Source organism: Rhineura floridana, chromosome 2 (genome assembly GCF_030035675.1).
Source record: "Rhineura floridana isolate rRhiFlo1 chromosome 2, rRhiFlo1.hap2, whole genome shotgun sequence".
NCBI lineage: Eukaryota > Metazoa > Chordata > Lepidosauria > Squamata > Rhineuridae > Rhineura > Rhineura floridana.
Genome location: NC_084481.1, coordinates 196,901,207 through 196,920,350, shown reverse-complemented (window position 1 = coordinate 196,920,350; position 19,144 = coordinate 196,901,207). Strand labels below are relative to the sequence as shown.

The 19,144-nt window shown below is 42.8% G+C and overlaps 1 protein-coding gene across 1 annotated transcript; it reads left to right on the top strand.

The window, feature by feature from the left end:
- Nucleotides 1-3,498: 3,498 nt before the first annotated feature.
- DIO2 (iodothyronine deiodinase 2) lies at nt 3,499-18,784 on the top strand. The gene is made up of 2 exons (XM_061611880.1): nt 3,499-4,374; nt 18,215-18,784. Exons 1-2 carry the CDS (start codon nt 4,153-4,155, stop codon nt 18,782-18,784), a joined length of 792 nt encoding a protein of 263 aa, XP_061467864.1. The 5' UTR covers nt 3,499-4,152.
- The last annotated feature ends 360 nt before the right edge of the window (nt 18,785-19,144 follow it).

Below are 19,144 nucleotides of genomic sequence, written 5' to 3'. Positions count from 1 at the left end.
TGTCAGGGGATGGGGTATCAGGCAGGAAGGAAAGGCAGGCAAATGGAGGGAAAAAGAAGAAAAACAATGAAAAAACAGAGACCTTCCTGTCCACCAGCTGCATCTTCCTGGGAAGAGGTGTGTGTGTGAGAGAGAGAGAGGAGAGAGAGAGAGAGCTTTCAGTGTGGGATGTGCATTTTCTCTCCCAGCCTCTCCTTCCCACCTGCCACCTTTCTGAACACCCCTCCCTCTGATCTAGCACCTTGCTAGATGGAATCCTTTGCTTACCAGCTAGTAAGTGGAAGATTTCATGCTGTGGGCTGCAGACTGTTGCTTCTGTGCAAGTGAAGGAGCAGCACCATGCAGGATCAGACCCTCCTGCTCTCAGTTGGGAGGGGGGAAATGAGATGCAGCACCTCTTCATTCACCCACTCCTCCTGATCATATGTTTGATTAGGATTTTTAAAACCCTAATTAAAAACGTTAGCCCTGCCCCCCCAAACTGATCCAGGGTGAGTGCTCGCTTAGTTGGCCCAGGAGGGTTGGCCTGATCTGGGGTGCCCAGATTTCCCTGGGCAGATTGGGGGAAAGGACTGTGCAGAACCCTAGCACTTACATCCTGCATTGATCAAGGGGTTGGAGTAGATGACCAATCCTATGATTCTGTGATTTAAATATGTCAATATGCAAATTGTACCCTGATTACCACCAAGGTGAGGATTAAGTGTAGAAAATCAAAGTGGGCTGGTCAGATCCAGTTCCTTAACAAACCCAATTATCTCTTCCACAGTTTCTCCATTCTACTTTGTTGCAGAGATGAGGCTGACAGTATCCAGAACCTAAGGAACTGTTTTTCTGGAGTTTTGCTTTTGGGTCTCTTTACTTTCAGATAATGAGACAAGGTGAACTCTAGAGCTGGACTGTTTTTCTAGCTTTCTCTGGCCTTTCTTTAGCAAAGGGGAACAGGAATTCCATGCAAGTCCATTATTATTATTTTTTACATCAGTATGTCAATTCCCCAAATGTATCCTTACAACTACACTCTGAGATAGCTTAGGCCAATGGTCGTCAATGTGGTATCTGCAAATGTTGGAATACAACTTCCAGCATCCCTAGCCACTGACTACACTGGCTAGGGCTGATGGGAGTCGCAATCCATCAACATTAACCTTTTTTTAAAAAAAGATGTCTTGAAAGCTTTTTTAAAAAATGTTTTTAAAGATGCTTTGTTTTAATGTATTTTAAAGTCTGTTTTTATGATGATTTAAAGTATTTTTAGTGCTTTTGTTTGCCATCCTGGGCTCCTGCTGGGAGGAAGGGCGGGATATAAATCAAATAATCAACCAACCAACAAACAAACATTTGAAGGGCATCACACTGGTTGCTCCTGGGTTAGGCCGATAGATAGTGACTGGTCCAAGACCAACTAGTGTACTGGGGATTGACACTGGGTCTTCCCAGTGCTAGTCCAACACTGTAGCCACTATACTACCCTGGGTTTCATGATGACAGTTCTTTCCTGGAACAGGCCATATAGAACAGAAATCCCTGTACAAGCATCACACAGATTAGTGAGTTGATCCTGAGGAAGATTAACTCACTTGGGGATGCAACGAGAGTTGGTGTCAGAGCAAGATGCTCAGTCCCCAGGACTTCTTGACTGTGACTCCCTTGAATATGTTGAGATTCAGGCATGTTTATGGGAGACAGCAATATCGTACCCAAAGTATTAATGATTTTGCCAACAATCCCAAACAGAGAAAAAGAGTTTAGCATCAGGGAGAGGCCCAGTTTGATCTGATAGGGCATGCACTCCATGGCCAATGTTTTGTCTCAGATTCCTTCTCACTATCAGATTGAAATGATGCTCCTTAAAACATCATTTCCAAGAGGAGGGCTCTTTCCACTTTGGGATAGGGCTCACACACCCGAGTGAGATCATTGTTCTGCCCATTTGCACTAATTATTTCCTACTTTGTCTCTGGTCTATGAGCGCCTCCTGTTTGTTCTTATTTAATTTAATAGTATTTTGTGTTTAAGTGGGGAGGAGTGGGTAGATGGGATTTTTAATATATATAAAATAATCACTCTGCACAGAACTAATGGACAGTAATCCTAGTTCAAATTCTGGTTTCTCAGTGGCTATAGGCATCTTGCTGCCTTTCAGTCTCATTTCCCATCTATAAAATGGGTATAAGTAATAATTTATTTTTAAAGATGTATTTTCTAGGATTTCATGAGGCTGCATGTGACATATAGCTACTTACCCTGCAACTTTTTTGTTTAAGAAAAGACAAAAATGGTCATGATGGAAAGAAAGAAAGAAAGAAAGAAAGAAAGAAAGAAAGAAAGAAAGAAAGAAAGAAAGAAAGAAAGAAAGAAAGAAAGGAAAGAAAGAAAGAAAGAAAGAAAGAAACTAGGAGGCAACAATCTAGGTTTTGTGGCTCTCATGGAACATCTGGATCTTCCAGAGGAAATGGTGCTCCCTTTGAAGTAAAGCAATGTATTCTTCTTAAGGCAGGGAATAGAACCTTACAAACATAAGAACATACGAACATAAGAAAAGCCTGCTGGATCAGGCCAGTGGCCCATCTAGTCCAGCATCCTGTTCTCACAGTGGCCAACCAGGTGCCTGGGGGAAGCCCGCAAGCAGGACCCGAGTGCAAGAACACTCTCCCCTCCTGAGGCTTCCGGCAACTGGTTTTCAGAAGCATGCTGCCTCTGACTAGGGTGGCAGAGCACAGCCATCATGGCTAGTAGCAAATGCAATCCCTTGTAGCTTTGCAGTTGGGATGTGTGGGGCACCCCAATTTACATCAACTCTGAATTCAGTACAATGTATTTTCATCAATGAACTTCAGTTTTAAATGAAAGATGAGTTAAAACCTTACTGTTCCCTTTCCCTCCCTCCCCCCCCTACTCCCTTTTAATTCTCTTCCACATCAGCAGATGAAGTCAGACCTGGGTGTTCCTTGTGTTTCCTTAAATACCAAGAAGACGACAAAAGATATTTAAAACAACACACGCTTTTGTACTTGATGTTTGTGGGAGGGAAACATACCAAAATATGCCCTTTTCTAAGATGCATCAGCACTCACACCTTCCTGGAAAATACAAAAGGGCAAAAAAATAATTTTTAAAAACCCTCTAAGAATGAAAAAAAATCCAAACCTTCTAAACAATAGATGACCTTGTTTTTGTGTCACTTTCCACGTCATATGAAAATATTTTTCCAAAGTTTGAAAGCATTTGTAAAAGGGAGGGGGGAACCCACCAGCAGTATCTGATGTTCCCCCTTTTTTTTAAACAACAAAGCAAAGTTTTCCCTCCCCTTTCCCTTCTCTTTCCTTAAAAAAAAAAGAGAGAGAGAGAGAGAGTTTAGAAAATTTCACTTTTCTATTCACTTCAGTCCTGGCCAAAGTAAAGCCCTTTTTTACATTGACGTCAAGATCTTTACTAAGATTAGGGTTTCATTTCTCTATTGCAGCAATTAGCCAGGGAATGTATAAAAGGCTTGAGGGAAGCCAGCTAGAACTCCAGAGGGAAAGCACTTTGTACCACAGGCAGATAGCGAGAGGGAGAGAAAGAAGAGTGTGGCAGGAGAGAGAGACGAGGCAGCACAGTGAGTGAGAGAAGAGCAGAAAGTTTGTGTACAAAGGGCTTCTTCCCATCTACTCATCCTCCCCCACTCCTCCTCCTCCTCCTCCAAAAAAAGTATTGTTTCACCTGATAGCTTGGGTGATAAAAGGAATGAGAGAGAGCTGCTTAGTGCTTCAGTGGCTCAGAGTTAGAGGAAAGTTAGCAGTTGCTCTGCTTCAGTTTTAGAACTGCAAGCAATTGGCAGCACAGCTCTCGCTCTCTCTTTTAGCGAACTGAAAAGGGCTTCTGGCTAAGGAAAAACACCAACACTGAGTTTGACTTAGGAGTTTCTGAAAAATTAAAAGCAGTTCAGAGTGGAAAGAGTTTCATGCTGGCATTTCGAGTTCATCCTTTTTCTTTTTCTTTTTTAACCAGCCTCTGCTCCACTGAGACAACTTTATGAGAAGCGACAGGGGCACAATGAGTTTTTAAGAAGCACCTTGTGTTTTTTTAAAAAAATATTCTTTTTTAATGAGGTTAGGGGGCATGACAAGGGAACTCAAGGGAAGCCTCTGAAGAGCAGCAGCCAGCAAGATGGGTCTGTTAAGTGTGGACCTGTTGATCACGCTTCAGATCCTGCCAGTTTTTTTCTCCAACTGCCTCTTCCTTGCACTTTATGACTCGGTGGTCCTTCTGAAGCACATGGTGCTTCTTCTGAGTCGCTCCAAGGCTGCACGTGGTGAGTGGCGAAGGATGCTTACGTCGGAAGGGCTGCGCTGCGTCTGGAATAGCTTCCTCCTAGATGCCTACAAACAGGTGGGTTGGTGGTGAACACCCTGGATGGACCTGGGTGTTAAAGACAAATGTTCTAGATGGGAACATTGGTTTCTACTGCTGATAGAAAGAGGGCTTGGGATCAGATGCATATAAAGTTTACCACAAGAACACAAGGAAGTTTTTTAAGTGTCATGATCTGAGGCATTTAACACAGAAAGTACCAGAGTCAGGATTTATTTATTTATTTATTTATAATATTTATATTCCGTCTTTCCTCCAAGGAGCTCAAGGTGATTTACACTGTTCTCTCCTCCCCATTTTCTCCTCACAACAACCCTGTAAGGTAGGTTAGGCTGAGAGACAGTGACTGGCCCAAGGTCACCCAGTGAACTTTGAATTCCTGCCTCCTGATTCTGGGCTTTCCCCCCCTTAAATATGTGGTTTCATTAAGATTTTTTTGGGGGGGTACAAGGGGTGGGGTAGGATTGGGGGGGAAATCCACTCTAAATAAGATGTATGGATTTAGTTATTCTGTGTGAATCTGTTTAATAAAACTTATTTCTGTGTTTCCCAGTTCCTGACCAGTTACTGTCATTGTATTAACTCTTTTTAGAGTTTTAACTGTTAATGATAATGTGTCATTGGTATATTTTTCACTATAGCACAAAAAGACTCTTGGATACATAATGCCCTGGATACATAACATTAAATATATAAATGTAATAAATGCTGAATTTCTACATGTATCGCGTTTGATTGTAATAGTAGAATTTATGTGGGTGTAAATATGTGCATGACTGTAGACTGAATAAGCAAGCATATACTCACGATATTCCACTGTCACAGCTATCAAAATTAGCCAGTCCACCAGGCCTGTGCTTGGCACTTCCTGTTGATTTCCAGTGTCTAGGCACAACTGAAATTAAATATATCATCTGCATGCTAAAAGAAGACAGTTTATTTTTTCCCATTTTACAGATGGGACAAGTGAGATAAACAAGAGTAATGTCAGCTATGGAGCTGCTGTGCAAACTCCATGTAAGAAGGTTGAGCCTCTCATTGTGTTTTGCAAAGGGATACAGCAATGCTTGCAAAGCAGTTAGTGAGTAGGAGGCCTTGAATAATATGTGGGTCATCAACTGACTGGGTGATCCTCAGAGAGCTTCACCAGTGGGAACTCCCTCTCTTTACTAAGTTCAGCAGCCTCCTGCAAAGGGCATGTGACAACTGGGGTAATTGACTGAGAAGCAGTGCACAATGCAAATGAAAAATATGCTCATTTCCTTGCCCAGCTAATTTTCACTTAACAGCCTGGTGCTTCCTCGGGTATCATTGCAAGGATCACCAGCCTGTGCAGTATTGGGAAATGCTATACTTTCATTGGTGTAAATAATAAAAAAGAAATATTAAGCTAAGCTCTCAGAAACTAATGAAAAACAAAGTCCCTCCCTTTACATTCTGGAAATAAATAAATGAATGAATAATGTACAAAGACTCCAGACTTACATAAGTGGCGAAAATTCTGTACAAAAAGCTGAAGCAGCTACTGTGTTGTATAACAAAGAGCTTGTACTACAAATCTTGGAAGGAAAGTCCATCGCTTTTCATTACAGTATAAAATAATATGCTTGATTTTCATTCATATCAAAGACAGTGACGGCGCCTTCCATATGAAAGTGCACTGTCTTGTGACAAATACTAGGAAATGGATTATTCAGGGTAATGTTACAATTTACTCATTTCTGTGCCATGTGTGTATTTCTAACGATCCTTTGCACCATGGAGAGCTCCCATGGTTAAATAGGGAGTAAAGTAGGGGGTTAGGCACCCAGGAATAATTATCTTCACCTAAAATGTTTCCTACATGATCTTTGAATAAAAGAGTTCACTGCACACTCTATAGAATTATATAGATATTTCAAGGTTCACTAGAAAGGCTTCTAATTGCAACTATAGCATATGCTTATAGTTAACTCAATGCTTTGAAAGTAATCTACTGCGTAGCGTTTCATTGATACCTTGAAGTTGCAGTACAGCACACTAAATGGTGTTCAGTGCTAGTCTTACTAAGAGTAAACCCATCGAAGTTAATAGACATGATTAACTTAGGTTAATTCATTTTAATGGGTCTACTCTGATGAGTAGGATTTAGCTGAATATCTTTGAAATTATTCTCTGATTAAACTAGGTACCACAAGACTGCTTTCAAATAATTTAAATTCTACCTACTCTGGCATGTGTACATCAGTGCTAGAGCAACATTTTGTCTGTCAGATGTAAATATTGACAGCAGGCCAAACCAATACAATGGCTTTAACACAGGGGTGAGAAAGCTGTGGCCCTTGTGATATTGGCCAACTGCCATTATTCCTGACCTTTATCTGTGCTGGCTTGGGCTGACGGAGTCCAACAATATCTGAAGGAAATACCATGTGCCATTGATTATATCAAATGATGATATGATGTGGCTCCCAGTTCTGTTCAGCTCAAACTCATTGGAGCAAAGGGGCATACGTTCTTCAGTGTATGTAGTCCACTAGGGTGTTCCTGCTGTCAATGCTGCTGTGGGCAGATAGTAGCAGTGGCTCTTGGTGTAGTAATTGTGGGGGCACTGGGGAGGGGGACAATGATGTATACAGTCATCTCCCCAGCCTTCTTGCTGGTGTTAGTGCCTCACCAGGTCTGCAGCAGTGGTCTCAGGGGAAATAGACTCCATCCAGAGTCTATTTCCTGACATCCTAGGAACAAAGGAAGAATTATTCTGGCCCGCTTACACTGGTTACCTTTATGTTTCCGAGCTCGATTCAAGGTGCTGGTATTGACCTATAAAGCCTTACACGGCTTGGGACCACAATACCTGATGGAACGCCTCTCCCGATACAAAGCCACCCGTACACTTCGTTCAAGATCAAAGGCCCTCCTCCAGGTGCCTACTCCGAGGGAAGCTTGGAGAATGGCAACAAGGGAGAGGGCCTTCTCAGTGGTGGCCCCCAAATTATGGAATGATGTTGCTGACGAGGTGCGCCTGGCGCCAGCACTGTTAATTTTTCAGCGCCAGGTCAAGACTTTCCTCTTCTCCCAGGCATTTTAGCATGTGTTCTATATCGTTTTAAATTTTTTAATTGTGTTTTAAATTGTTTTTTAAAAGTTGTATTTTAAATTGTATTTGTTTTTAGTTATTGTAAACTGCCCAGAGAGCTTCGGTTATGGGGCGGTATACAAGTTTAATAAATAAATAAATAAATAAATAAATAAATGTAGGAAGCTGCCTTACACTGAGTCAGAGCAGTATCTAGCTCAGGACTGACTACGCTGATTGGTAGCAGCTCTCCAGGGTTTCAGACAGGAGACATTCCTAACTCTACCCGGAGATGCAAGGGATTGAACTGTAGACCTTCTGCATGCAAAGCAGATGCTCTACCACTGAGCTATGGTCCTCCCCATAAGCCTCCCTAAGACTTATGCTCGGCAGCCATAAATGTTCAGCCCCTGTGGAGCAGGGCTTCATCACCTGGGCTGATGTCCAGCTGCCATGGCTCCTAGCTCTGCTCTGCCTCAAAGGTGATGATGGCAACAGGAGAGCCTGAGAGGGCAGATGTTCATCAGAATCTGCTCCCCTGTCCACCAGGTGTTGCTGATGTTACACACTGTTAAGCACATGCATGTTAATTCAGCCTTCAGCAATCTGGTTCCTCCAGATCTTTTGTGTTACAACTCCCATCAACTCCAGCTTCTGCCTACCTATAGTGTCCAGGAACTGTAACAATTCCCCCACCACTCCATAAACATGCTTTCCATGCGTAACCAACTTTGATGCAAAAGCATAGTATGCTGATGCTCCATATGCTGCAGCTGGAAATTGTAAATACTCCTAAATCAGTAGAAAGTTAACCTGCTACTCATTTCTCCTATTTTGTATTCTTTCAAGGATGAGCACATCTACAGCAGACACAAAGAATATATCTCTTGTAAGAATTGAGAGACGGTGTTTGTGAATGGTCCCTTGAATTTTGAAGGCCATGCAAATACTACATTTGCAAGATGCTTTATGGGAGAACAGAACACTGAGGTTTCTACCACAAAGAATGGGAGTGAATATGTGCAATGTTAGAGCTCCCAGAGAGAGAGAGAGTAAGAGAGAGAGAGAGAGCATTATGGAGCAGGTGATAAAGTCATCTTCTATCTCTTCCCTGCAAGTAGGAGAAAAGAAGCAGATACTGTAAATGCTTGGATCTCACTTCCATGAATAGTGTTCCCAGTTGCCACACACTGCACTGCTAATGTGTCTGAGCAATGCCCAACTGCCCCACTCTGTAGTGTAATGAAGTATGCCATGATAACATCTCATTTTACTGGGGAGCTTGCAGGACAGGATGTAATGTAGAGTAACAGGGCGGAATGGGTAAAGGAAACTGAGTGGAAGGCCAGGCAATGAGATGTTGGGAGAGGAAAAAGCCTCTCCCTTTACTAAGCTTGCTTTTAATTAACATCACATTTAACTAGTATCACTTCCAGATGTGAGATGTAACGTACGCATTTGCCTTTTTTCTTTCCTTTTTTATTTGCAAGGTATCTCTGCAGGCAGCAGAAGCAGACACCTGAATACAGTTGTGTTGTTAGGAAGCTGGTTTTTAGGGCATTAACCCATTAGCCACAATGCTAAATGTAGAACTGGAGGCGGAACAGCATTATTTCGCTAGGCATATTCAATGTATGGGTAATTTGTTGCTAAAGCTGGCATGGGCTGATTTGTTACAGAGAGCTTTGGGATTCTTTCATGTTTGCTCAGTTTTTCTCTTTTGTATATTTTTACCCAGCTTTAGTAGGTTTCTACATACTTGTTGAACTTTGCTTTCAGATCTGAACATCTGCCAGATTCAGTGTGGATTTATTTTTATTTTTATTTTTTTGCTGTACTGTTCCCTCCTTATCATTTGAATAGCAGCCCTTAGGAGACAAGCACACCCTGTGTTCCACAGAAAGGTTCTTCATAACAAGGTTAATTATCATAATGAGGGTTAATGGGGCTAGTGTTTAAGGCTGAGTATATCTTTACATTTTAGAAGAAGAGTTCAAAGACTGGGCTTGTTTTTGAGAATACCTTGTGCTTTCACTAAAAAAAAAAAGGTTCTGCAACGTTGCTGGATGCCATTAGGATGAAAAAGGCAGCTGTATTCCATCACATATTTAGAGAGTGATGTGACTGCTGGAAAAACAGGATGATGAAAACCCCTGATTGTATATGTGCAGGATATCCACAATATTCCTAAGTTATATAAGCCATGCGGAGGAGTGCCAATATAGACTTTGTGGCAGACGGTGCCACCATGTTTGATCTATACACAATAACACATATGTGTTTTAAGTAATGCAGACAACCTGCCAGTCACAGGGGGGAAATAAAATGCTTCCCTGTGTCACAGGTTTTGCTTCAGCATTGATGTTATGAAGTCCAAAAAGGAAGAAGGAAAAAATGAACAGCAAAAGTGTTTTCAAGCGGCATAACCAGTGGTGTCTGGTGCCCATTGGGACTGGCAGGGTGGAAAGCAGGGAGACCAACCATAGGTGGAGCCAGAGACAGGTAGAGCCAACTCAGTCTGGTTTTGCCCCCATCTTCCTCCCTGCTGAGTTCTACAAGGAGGAGGAAGCTGACTGGTAGTGCCACCCCCTGGAATGGTTGCAAGTAAGAAGGCAGGCAGGTGCAGGCTGACTAAAGGCAGACTGAGGTTGGCAGGGCACTGCCTCTTTTGCCCTGACCAGTTTCCACTAGGCTTGACATAGCACTACTGCTCAAGAAGTAGTTCGAATATAAGTGTTCAACGTTTGCGGCACTTTTCGAAAGAGATGTTGCAAATTAGGCTCCAGTGGAGACCTAGCGGTCCAGTCTCTCCAATGTCTTTTATCTTAGCTTGATCTCTATGGAGGTGGAGGCTACTCTTTAGGAGCCAGAAGTGGAACTGGAAAAAGCCCAAAGACACAGTGAGCTTTAGTTTCACCACCATCTTCAGATCATCTCCACAGCCTGATCACTTTGTTCCTGCGTGACAGTGTTTTCTTATCTTATGTTGATAAGAGGCTCTGGGACTGAACTTAGGGTGGAACCATAAGAACACAAGATCAAAGGCCTATCTCTGGGAAGTCCACCAGCAGGACATGAAAGTAACAGCTCTCTCATGCTGTTGTTCTACCACAGCAGGTAACTCACATTCATAGGAACTTAGGAAGCTGCCTTATACTAAGTGGTATCACTGGTCCATCTAGCTCAGTATTGTTTAAAGCAGGAGGAGGGAACCTCAGGTCTGGGAGCCAAATGTGGCCCTTGAGGTCTCTCTGATTGGTCCTCAAGAGTCTTCCCAGTCCACATTGCTAACTGCCCCTGTTCTGCACCCTCCGTTAGTGTTTGTGTCTTATTCTTGAACTGTGATAATGTATGTTGCTTGCTTGCTTGGGTTGAGGATGGACAGGTGGATGTATATAAACTGTTGCGTTTTCTGTAGATGGAACGTAGCCTACTGCGCAAAGATAAAAGTCACTTCCATTGTTCTGCTTTTGCATCTAGCTACACCCACCACTGGAACATGGCTCCCAGACAGTTGCCAATGATGGAATGTGACCCTCAGGCTGAATAGAGTTCCTCACCTCTGATCTAAATGAATTGGCAGATGCTCTTCAACATTTCAAACACAAGTCTTTCCCCAGCCCTACCTGGAGATACCAGAGATTGAACCGGGGACCTTTTGCATGCATTGCATATGCTGTACCACTGAGCTATGGTGATTCCTTAAGAACCAGGACCAGGAATTTGGGAAACATGATAGGGCTGAGCCAGGAGACAGCAGAGTCTGCACAGTTCACATAGAAAAGGTTGCAGTGGAGGATGTTTGGAGGGCACTATAGCTCAGAGTTGCACTGACTATCCTCTAGAGTTTTCTATAGGTTTTAATGCTGGTTCAAAATCTTAATGATTGGGGATCCCACAAACAGAGCCAGAAATGCCCTGGGCTGGCATTAATGCAAGATCAGGCTAATAGGCCAAGATCTTTAATCATTCAGGCCATCATTCCACAGCTCCTCCAAGCCTTTAATTTCAGAAAGCTTAACCTGAATGTAACTAAGCCAGTGAAACAACACCAGCTTAAGTGGTTGTAGTTTGCACTGAGTGGGACTTAAACAGTCCCAGATTTAATGTGGAGCTATACCTCAGGCCAGGGAATTTCCAGGAGGAAATTTTTTGAAGGTCTAGGGTGCAGCAGTGTACCAGCCTTACCAGCCATCACTACCCAGGCTATGATCTGAAGGCACATGAGGCCAGCACCCTGCTGAAGCTAAACAGGGTCAGGTCTGGTCGGTGCCTGGATGGGAGACTGCCTGGGAACCATATGTAAGCCGCCTTGGGTTTCTATCATGAACAGAAAGGCAGGGTATAAATGTAATAAAAAAATAAAAAATACTTGTGGTGGGGAAAACATTTCTTAATGGAATTAGCAGTTTGAAAGAATTAGCCTGTGTCACTGCCACTTGCCCATTTAGCCCAAACCTACCTAAGTTAAGTGGCAGCTGTTGCAGCTTTTCCACATGCTTGCCTCCTCAAAGCAGAATGTATATACTGAAAGCAACAGGGCTGTGATAGCATTCATCAAGTGGGCAAATTATTTCTCTAAAGCAGGGATGGGAAGCCTCTGGCCTTCCAGATGTTGCTGAACTCTAACTCCCATCAGCCCCAGCATGGCCAATAGCCGGCAGTTGTTGTCCAATAACAACAGGTTAGCAAAGTCTAAAAGGCGTTGGCTGAGGTCTACCAGGAGGCAAGCCAGCCACGTTCTCCCATCCCAGACTACTTGAGCTCCTCCCTCTCCCGGTATACTGTTGCTTCTGCACATGTACTAGTGCTGGTTGCCATGACAGTCCCAGTAGCTGGACTTCAAGACTGTTTAAGGGACAGTGGAGGGAGTCTGTTAGTCCCTTCAGTCATTATTTGTACAGCTAGAAATTATTAGCTGTCAGTGCATAGGAAAAGAGGAAGCTGCTTTATGTCCAGTCAGACCATTTGTCCATCTAGCTCAGTTTTGTCTACACTGACTAGCAGTGGCCCTCCAGGGTTCTAGAAAGAGATCTCTCTCAGCCCTACCTGGAGATGCCATGGATTTAAGCAGAGATCTTTTGCGTACACGGTATGTACTGTACCATGGCCACCCTCCTTGCCTGCGTGACTTCTCCCAGTCTGCAAGGCTATTTGTACATAAGTGTGCGCAAATAGGATATGAAGTACTTTAGTCGTGTAAATAAGTCTCAGATGGTGGGGGTTTTTTGCCTTTGATCTGGAAAAATTCATATTGGGACCCCAATTTGTGGACTGGAACAGCTTCTGGCTGCTTATCCTCACTAAATGGTTGCACGTGTTCCTAGAATGAGGCACCTACAATACTTCCCAGAATGGCATACCAGTGTGACTGACATCCCAACATGACTCATATGAGAGTCAGTGTTATGTAGCATCATGGCAGAGGCAATATATTTGCAAAGGCAGACAAAAGAAGCATAAGAAATAATGGATAGACTCCATTCTGACTCTTGTCTCTCTGACACACCAGTGAGAGAGTAAACTATGTTGGCAGGCTTTTAGGGCAGTGGAACAAGGCCTCTTAGCCTAAGCTCATCTGCTTTCATCATCTTTGTTTACTTTGGCCTGGAGTTCAAGGAAGTGCTTTTCTTTGTAATTCACAGCAGTGAGAGTATCTTATGAAAGAAACTCTCTATTAAAAAAACATTGTCCAGTAGCTCTAGGTCTAAAAGAGTATTGTTGGATGTTTATTAAGAAATAGTGAGTAGTTTTCTCCAAAGCTGGCATTAAGAGTTCTGTGCTTATAGACAATCTAGAAGGCAGAGAATTGATCTCAGTACAATTCAGGCACAAACATTTACATACTATTCTTAAAAAGCAAGACCATAAATTGTTTCTTATGCTGTTTGCAGAAGATGAATGTCCTAATTCGTAGGTTTGTGCCTAGGAATATGTGACTGCCCCAAATCCACAGAAGTTGAAAGGAAATGATATTATCATGGGTTTGGGGAAATGAGATCTTTTTCCTATGGAGGATGTATGTCCATAACCTGAGATCTTCTACAACCTTCTTTTGAGCTTCTGAAATATTGTTCCTGACAAATGTACCGTTGTTCCTTAACTAACATTGGCAGTGTCTACTTTGATTGCCTTCTGACTGAGGCATACTCATCAAGGCGTACTTCAACTGCTAAGAAGCCCAACAGGCATATCTAAGTCAATTTCTCTCTTTTAAGAGAAATGTCCCTATTTGGGAGAAACAAGATGATTTTGGCTGCAGAATGTGTATATATTTAGCAAAGCAGATCATCCAGGAGATCAGGAAGGATGATGGCTAACACCTAGTAAGCAGGTGGCACTTGGGTAGGCAAGGGCTTGGCAGCTTGAGGTTGCTGTTTTCTAATGAATATGACTTTCCATGAATTTTATGCATCTTGCATGGCCTCTGGGCAACGTAACATAACTATGGATCCTGTATTGTCCTGTGTTGGACAATAGTAGCTAGGAATTGTCCTCTTGCCAGTGGCTGATGAAAAATTGGATGAATCATTGCTAAGGGCTTAGATGCCTGTGAATGGAACAAAATCAAAAGAAGGTCTTCAAACATATTTGAGAACTCAGAGGGATTCTCTCCATAGCCCTAATACATCATATCTATGTTTAAATGGTCAGTGTCACAGCCTGCTAATTATCCAGCAACTCTATTTTCTGTAAGGACTTGACACAGCATTCCACAGAGCTCAACAGTCTCTAATGATGAGCTTTAAAAACATCAGTGTGCAGGATCTGAAAAGACTTATGATATTATCCCATGAAATAAGGATGGAAAAAAGGTCTAGATGCTATGATGCTTGGTTCAAGGGTGTTAAATGGACAATGTCACTACAGTGACAAGTTCTATTTCTAGTCAGTGGCTTATGAATGGCTCTCTTTTTTCCCTATCTCTGCCACCTCATTTTTCAATCTGCATGCAAGAGCAACATTAATCATGCCCTTGCTACTGAGCGCAGCTTTAAAATTAGATCCCTTGAATCCACACAGTTAGCTAAAAATGCAGGTTGATCCTTATGCACAAACAGGCATTCATCTGGTCAGCTGTCTCTTCAGAAGTAGCCAACCTTATGCTTATAGTCTGGGGATGCTCATAAGCAGGGCATGATAGTGATATAATCAACCTTGTGTCCTTATTAGCTGACAATCAGTAATATATTGGGGGGAAGGGCCGTGGCAAGGGGGCAGAGCACATGCTTTGCATGCAGAAGGTCTCAGGTTCAATTCCCAGCATCTCCAGGTACAGCTGGGAGAGACCACTGCTTGTAACCCTGGAAAGCCACTGCCAGTGAGTGTAGACAATACTGAGCTAGATAGAATAATGGTCTGACTCAGTATAAGGCAGTTTCCTATGCTCCTATATTGCCTCTAAACATTGAGGTTTCATTTTAGCTGATACAGCTATTGACAGCTATGAATGTGTCTAATCCTTTTAAAAGCCATTCAAAGCATTGTCTCATGCTGTGGCATCAGATTTCATATCTGCACATTGCATGTTGCAATCCATCCTTTTATTTATTTGGAACCAACTGATCACATTTTTATTGGACAATCCAGTGTGTGCAAGAGGCAATAACTTCTGTTGCTATCGAGTTCAGAAGAGTAGATGACTTGAGGTGGTTGTGGAAGGGCAACTTCTTAGCTTCACTGTGAAGGAGAACTAGATGAGACGGAAAATCATAGACCAGTTTCTGTGTCAGCCTCCATAGAGGCACACAGTCTAGTTGAGTGGTGAGCACAGAAGTCCATTATTATAGGAATACTGGAGCCAGAGCTATTGCGTGTGAGTGACATTCTCTGGGTTTGTTTCTCGGAACAGCTCTCTTGCCTGCCTTTGTCTGTAATTTCAAAAGAGGTTTGGCAGAGCAATAATTTTTATTTTAAAAAAAATTGGATGACATTTCATTGTGGCATGTTGTGGGTATTTTTCCAAGAGCTAATTCCACCCCCGCTTTCAATAATGAATAACAACAAGAAAGAAACAAGAAAGCCCCACAAAGCAGATGACCAGTGAGGATGTCAATCCCATTCCTGAGCCTGCTGGAATAAAGAGGCCCTTTGGGAATGTTAGAGCTTCATCAAGACCAATTAGCAGGAGATGTTGTGGGTTGTGTCTGAGCATTAACTACTGGCCAGGGTTGGGCTTTTGGAGTGGCTAACGCTAGCACGGAACAAGGCACCAACCTAATTACTCCACTGCTAGAGCAGAGGAGGTCTTGTGAGTGTCTGCTTGGCAAGCCTGTCTCATTAAGGACAAAACCTCCAAACAAACACAAGAACTCCTGGTAGGAAAGAAAAAAAAATAACATGATAGGTAAACCGTGGCCGAGGGATTTCCTTTGTTGCTGTGGGAAATGCAGTGATGCTAGCCATACCGGAGGATTGCTTGGGAACTTTCCAGATATGTGATGACGTGAAACTTGCTATTATTTTGTTTCCAAAGTCAATCCTCATCTTTTGGTTTGCAAATTACTGCATTTAGGAGGGAGGCACAGAGAGCACCCTTCCATTGTTGGCACATCATTAAACCCCTTGGCATCAAAGGGGTTTAGAACTTGAAAGACCAAATGATAGCCATGTCCTACAGAACTAGGTTCTTCTATATTTCAAGGATCTATTTATTTTAACACTGGCACAAGGTAGTACTATCTGGGCATGTGACAGCCACCGAAAAAGCTTGATTTTCCATTGTATTGGGGGTTGCATCCTGCATCAGGCCGCAAGATGTACGTGTACAATGGGCTGAAACCACTTGAACTTAGTTGGACTTGCTTCTGAATCAACATACATAACATTGGACTTAGGCAAATATGTTCTGTTCTGTTCTAGCTATTCTTTGAATCAATTGCACCCCCCCACACACACACACACATATGAGGTGCTGGTACTCATATCTTGATAAAAATGTGACGGGTACTAGCATGAAATGGTTGCCATGGGCAGCAAAAAAAAAAGTACAATCACAAAAAAACCACTGTCTAATCCAACGGTTTGGTGATATGTATGTATATCTTCACACTTCAGAAATTCTCATTGAAATTCCATATTTACTTTGTAACTCCTGCTCAACAAAATTACAAGGCTGTCTTTCATAGGTCTTGAGAATTGTGAACAATAGTCATGTCATCAAAGGGGATTTTATTTCAAGTGAACTGTTTATGCAAGTATATCCTGCCTAACATGTGAGCAGAGTGCTGTTGCACTCAGATACTGCTTGCAAGCTTCCCAGAGACATCTGGTTGGCCACTATAAGAATAGATTAGCAGGATTAGATGGGACATTGGCCTGATCTAGCAAACCCAAGCTTGTTTGTATGTCTACTCAGCCCTATTGAGTTCAATAGGGCTTACTCCCAGGTATGAGTGGTTTGGATTGCAGCTTTCTTCACCAACAGCTATGTCTGGGTCTTGAAATAAACTTCATATGAACCTTCATTTTGACATGTAACAAAATAAAACTATTTTCATTGTTTCTTGAACCATTAGACTACTGTGTATATTCCATGTACTCATAGGGCATTCTCTGTGACAGCCCCAAAGCTGTGGGATTCACTCCCCGCACAGGGGTGTCTGGCACCTTCATTAAACAGCTTTTGTCATATGCTAAATACCACCACTCTGGCCTTTGACACTTGAGAGAGAGAGAGATTTTAGGACCCTCTCTAGTTGTGAATGTAATTTGTTTTAAACTGTTTTCAGTAGTGTGTTTTATATGGTTGTGAGCCGTCCTGGCACCTTTTGGTGAAGGGCAAGTACATCATCATCAACATCATCATCAAATTTCAGTGCAATTGAAGTTCATAGGATTTGTTGCAGACTTAGGTTTCTAGCCCTCATGACTAATATAACTTGTGCATATGTACAAACCCTTGTGAGTGCACAGTTGGACTTCTAGTAGCCACAAGCAGGGATTCATTACTTAACATTGTTCTTGGCTTCTCTCTTGTAGCTATTGTCTAATACCACCTTCCCCAAACTTGGGGAAGTTGTTGGACTGCAGCCCCTATCATCTCTGACCATTGGCCTTTTTTCCCTTCTCTCAATGCCTGTTGAAAGTATCCATACCTTTGGAGGACATGGAGTTTTTCAGAATAAGCAAATGTTTGTACATTTGCCTACTATCTATCTATCTAGTTATAGATAGAGCCAGTGTGGTGTATTGGACTATGACTTGGGAGACCAGGGTTCAAATCCCCACACAGCCATGAAGCTCACTGGATGACCTTGGGCCAGTCACTGCCTCTCAGCCTCAGAGGAAGGCAATGGTAAACCCCCTGTGAATAGAGTTTACCATGACAACCCTATTCATAGGGTCACCTATAAGTCATAATCGACTTGAAGGCCATCCCATAGATAAATATTCATGTAAGATCATGGTGCATTATTACCTTAGTGGCTTTTCTGCCACTATTCCCCTCAGAGAGCTACAATTCCCAAAGTCCCCAGGGAAGTAGAACTGATCATTAAACCAATAAGAGAACTGTAGCTCTGTGAGGAGAATATGAGTCTCCTAACAATTCTCAGCATCCTTTACACTTCCCAGGTTTCTTTGGGGAAAGCCATGACTGAATAAAGTGGAATAATAGTGGAATAAATGTATGATGTGAATGTGGCCTAGGTGAAAGCGAAGAGGATTCCTGCAACATTTTATGTGACACATATACTCTTGTTGGAAATGTTGACTGTTATTTGGTTAGTGACAGTGAACACCAAAAGTCAGCAACTCATAATAACTTATCACATCTTTCTTTTCCTCCCCCCATATCAGGTGAAACTGGGTGGAGAAGCTCCTAACTCCAACGTGATTCACATACCCAATGGCACTAGTGACAGCAGCAGCAGATGGAAAAGCTCTGGTGGGAAATACGGCACCGACTGTCACCTCTTAGACTTTGCCAAATCGGAGCGCCCGCTGGTGGTCAACTTTGGCTCAGCCACCTGACCCCCCTTCACAAACCAGCTGTCAGCCTTTGGCAAGCTGGTGGAAGAGTTCTCCAGTGTGGCTGACTTCCTGTTAGTCTACATTGATGAGGCTCACCCATCGGACGGCTGGGCTGCTCCTGGTATCTCCTCATCATTTGAGGTCAAGAAACACAGGAACCTGGAAGACCGATGTGCGGCCGCTCACCAGCTTCTGAAGCAGTTTTCTTTGCCACCTCAGTGCCAGTTAGTGGCTGACTGCATGGACAATAACGCCAATGTGGCCTATGGGGTCTCCTTTGAGCGTGTGTGCATTGTACAAAGACAAAAAATTGCCTACTTAGGGGGAAAGGGCCCCTTTTTCTACAACCTCCAAGAAGTTCGACTTTGGTTGGAGCAGAACTTCAGGAAAAGATGAAGTGTCGAGACTTACCAGAGGAAAATATGTTGAGTGTAGTGCCCCTTTCAAGCAATGCAAAAGGGAAACAAATCGCACCTTCTGTTTTGAATAGGCTTTTTTTTTTTGCCTGTTACAGAGCAGCAGGTCAAATCATAAGGTCAAGTGAACACAACAGACCACAAAACCAAAACAAAACCCGAATTCCTTTTTGCCTTCCCAAAAGGGAGCGGAGAAGAGTTTTCCCTTTAGTACAGGGAGTCTGGTGAGATGAGGCTTCTGTGCATGAGCAGGTGATCTTTGTGTTGAGGTGTTTGATGCAAACAGAACCAAAAGCATCGCTTCTCGAAGAACAGTTTATTGAAAAAGTGATACCATAAT